General features: G+C 39.8%; 1 protein-coding gene across 1 annotated transcript in view; it reads right to left on the bottom strand.

The window, feature by feature from the left end:
* Nucleotides 1-156: 156 nt before the first annotated feature.
* The window catches only part of LOC101852304 (Fanconi anemia group A protein), a 42,101-nt gene continuing 41,158 nt past the window's right edge, over nt 157-1,099 (bottom strand). Inside the window, exon 19 of the mRNA XM_013090825.2 lies at nt 157-310. Coding sequence (XP_012946279.1) covers nt 176-310 — 135 coding nt within the window. The 3' untranslated portion in view covers nt 157-175. The remainder of the gene's footprint in view (nt 311-1,099) is intronic.

Below are 1,099 nucleotides of genomic sequence, written 5' to 3'. Positions count from 1 at the left end.
AATAATAATAATAATAATAATAATAATAGTAATAATAATAATAATAACTCATCATTCAATGTCTGACAATGACCAATATATTGGATTATCCGCAGAGAATATTTCTAAAGTGACAAGTGACTCGCTTAGTTGTATAGTTAGATATTTGATCATTTTGAAAAACGGGTAAGTAGAGTCAGTCACCCTCTAAAAGAGCCTGTCTTTCCTTGTGGCATCCCTCTTGGTACCGAGAGTACAGATTCTCCGGAATTCTGCCCGACCTCTTGACCTCCTCTATCAATTTCATTCTCATGTCTGGTTCATCGGGCAACTGCGAGAAAAAGTAAGACCATCAGGTAAGACAATCAGAAAGAGACAATAACATAAGACCGTTTGCAAGACAATTTGACAAGACAATTTGACAAGACAATTTGACAAGAGTGTAAATATAGTAGGCCAATGATATTAAGTAGATGTTAATGCACCGATCATTCCTTTCATTGAAAGGGGGCCCAGGTAGTCTTGAATAGAAGTCAAGATATTTGCGATCAAAGGAGGATGGGGTCACCGGGTTCAGAGGTAAAATTAGCGAGAAAATGGCTGCCAAAGTTTGGTGACCTCCATAGCTTGACAGTCCTTGACAACTTAAAATTTACATTTTTTGTCCCTTTAATCAACGTTTTTCGGGAAAATCCACAGAGAAATACCTCGTCTTGGTGGTATTGATCATGGTATCGATGCGGCCGCTGATACTAAAATTTTGTTTATTATAAACTTATTGAATGCTATGTTCTATCATAAAAATAATATCAAATTCGGAACCAGCGTATCCAAATTGAACAAATGGATCGGGGTTGACTCCTTTTCTTACTGGATTCAGAAGATGGCAAAAAAAAAGTATTTTATCCAGATCGGAATCAGCATATCAAAATGGGAGAGAGGAAGATGGGAAGAGAGAGGGTGGTGGGAAGAGTGAGAGGGAGAGAAAGAGTGGGAAGAGAGAGAGTGGGAAGACAAGAGAGGGGAAAGAGAGAGGGGCTAAGAGAGAGAGGGGCTAAGAGAGAGAGGGAAAGAAGGAAGGGGGGAGCTGGGAAAGAAGGAGATGTGGGGGAGCTGGGAA

Source organism: Aplysia californica, unplaced genomic scaffold (assembly GCF_000002075.1).
Source record: "Aplysia californica isolate F4 #8 unplaced genomic scaffold, AplCal3.0 scaffold01563, whole genome shotgun sequence".
In the NCBI taxonomy this organism is placed as follows: Eukaryota; Metazoa; Mollusca; class Gastropoda; order Aplysiida; family Aplysiidae; genus Aplysia; species Aplysia californica.
Note: the sequence above shows the minus strand (reverse complement) of the source record. Positions and strands in the feature narration are given on the sequence as shown.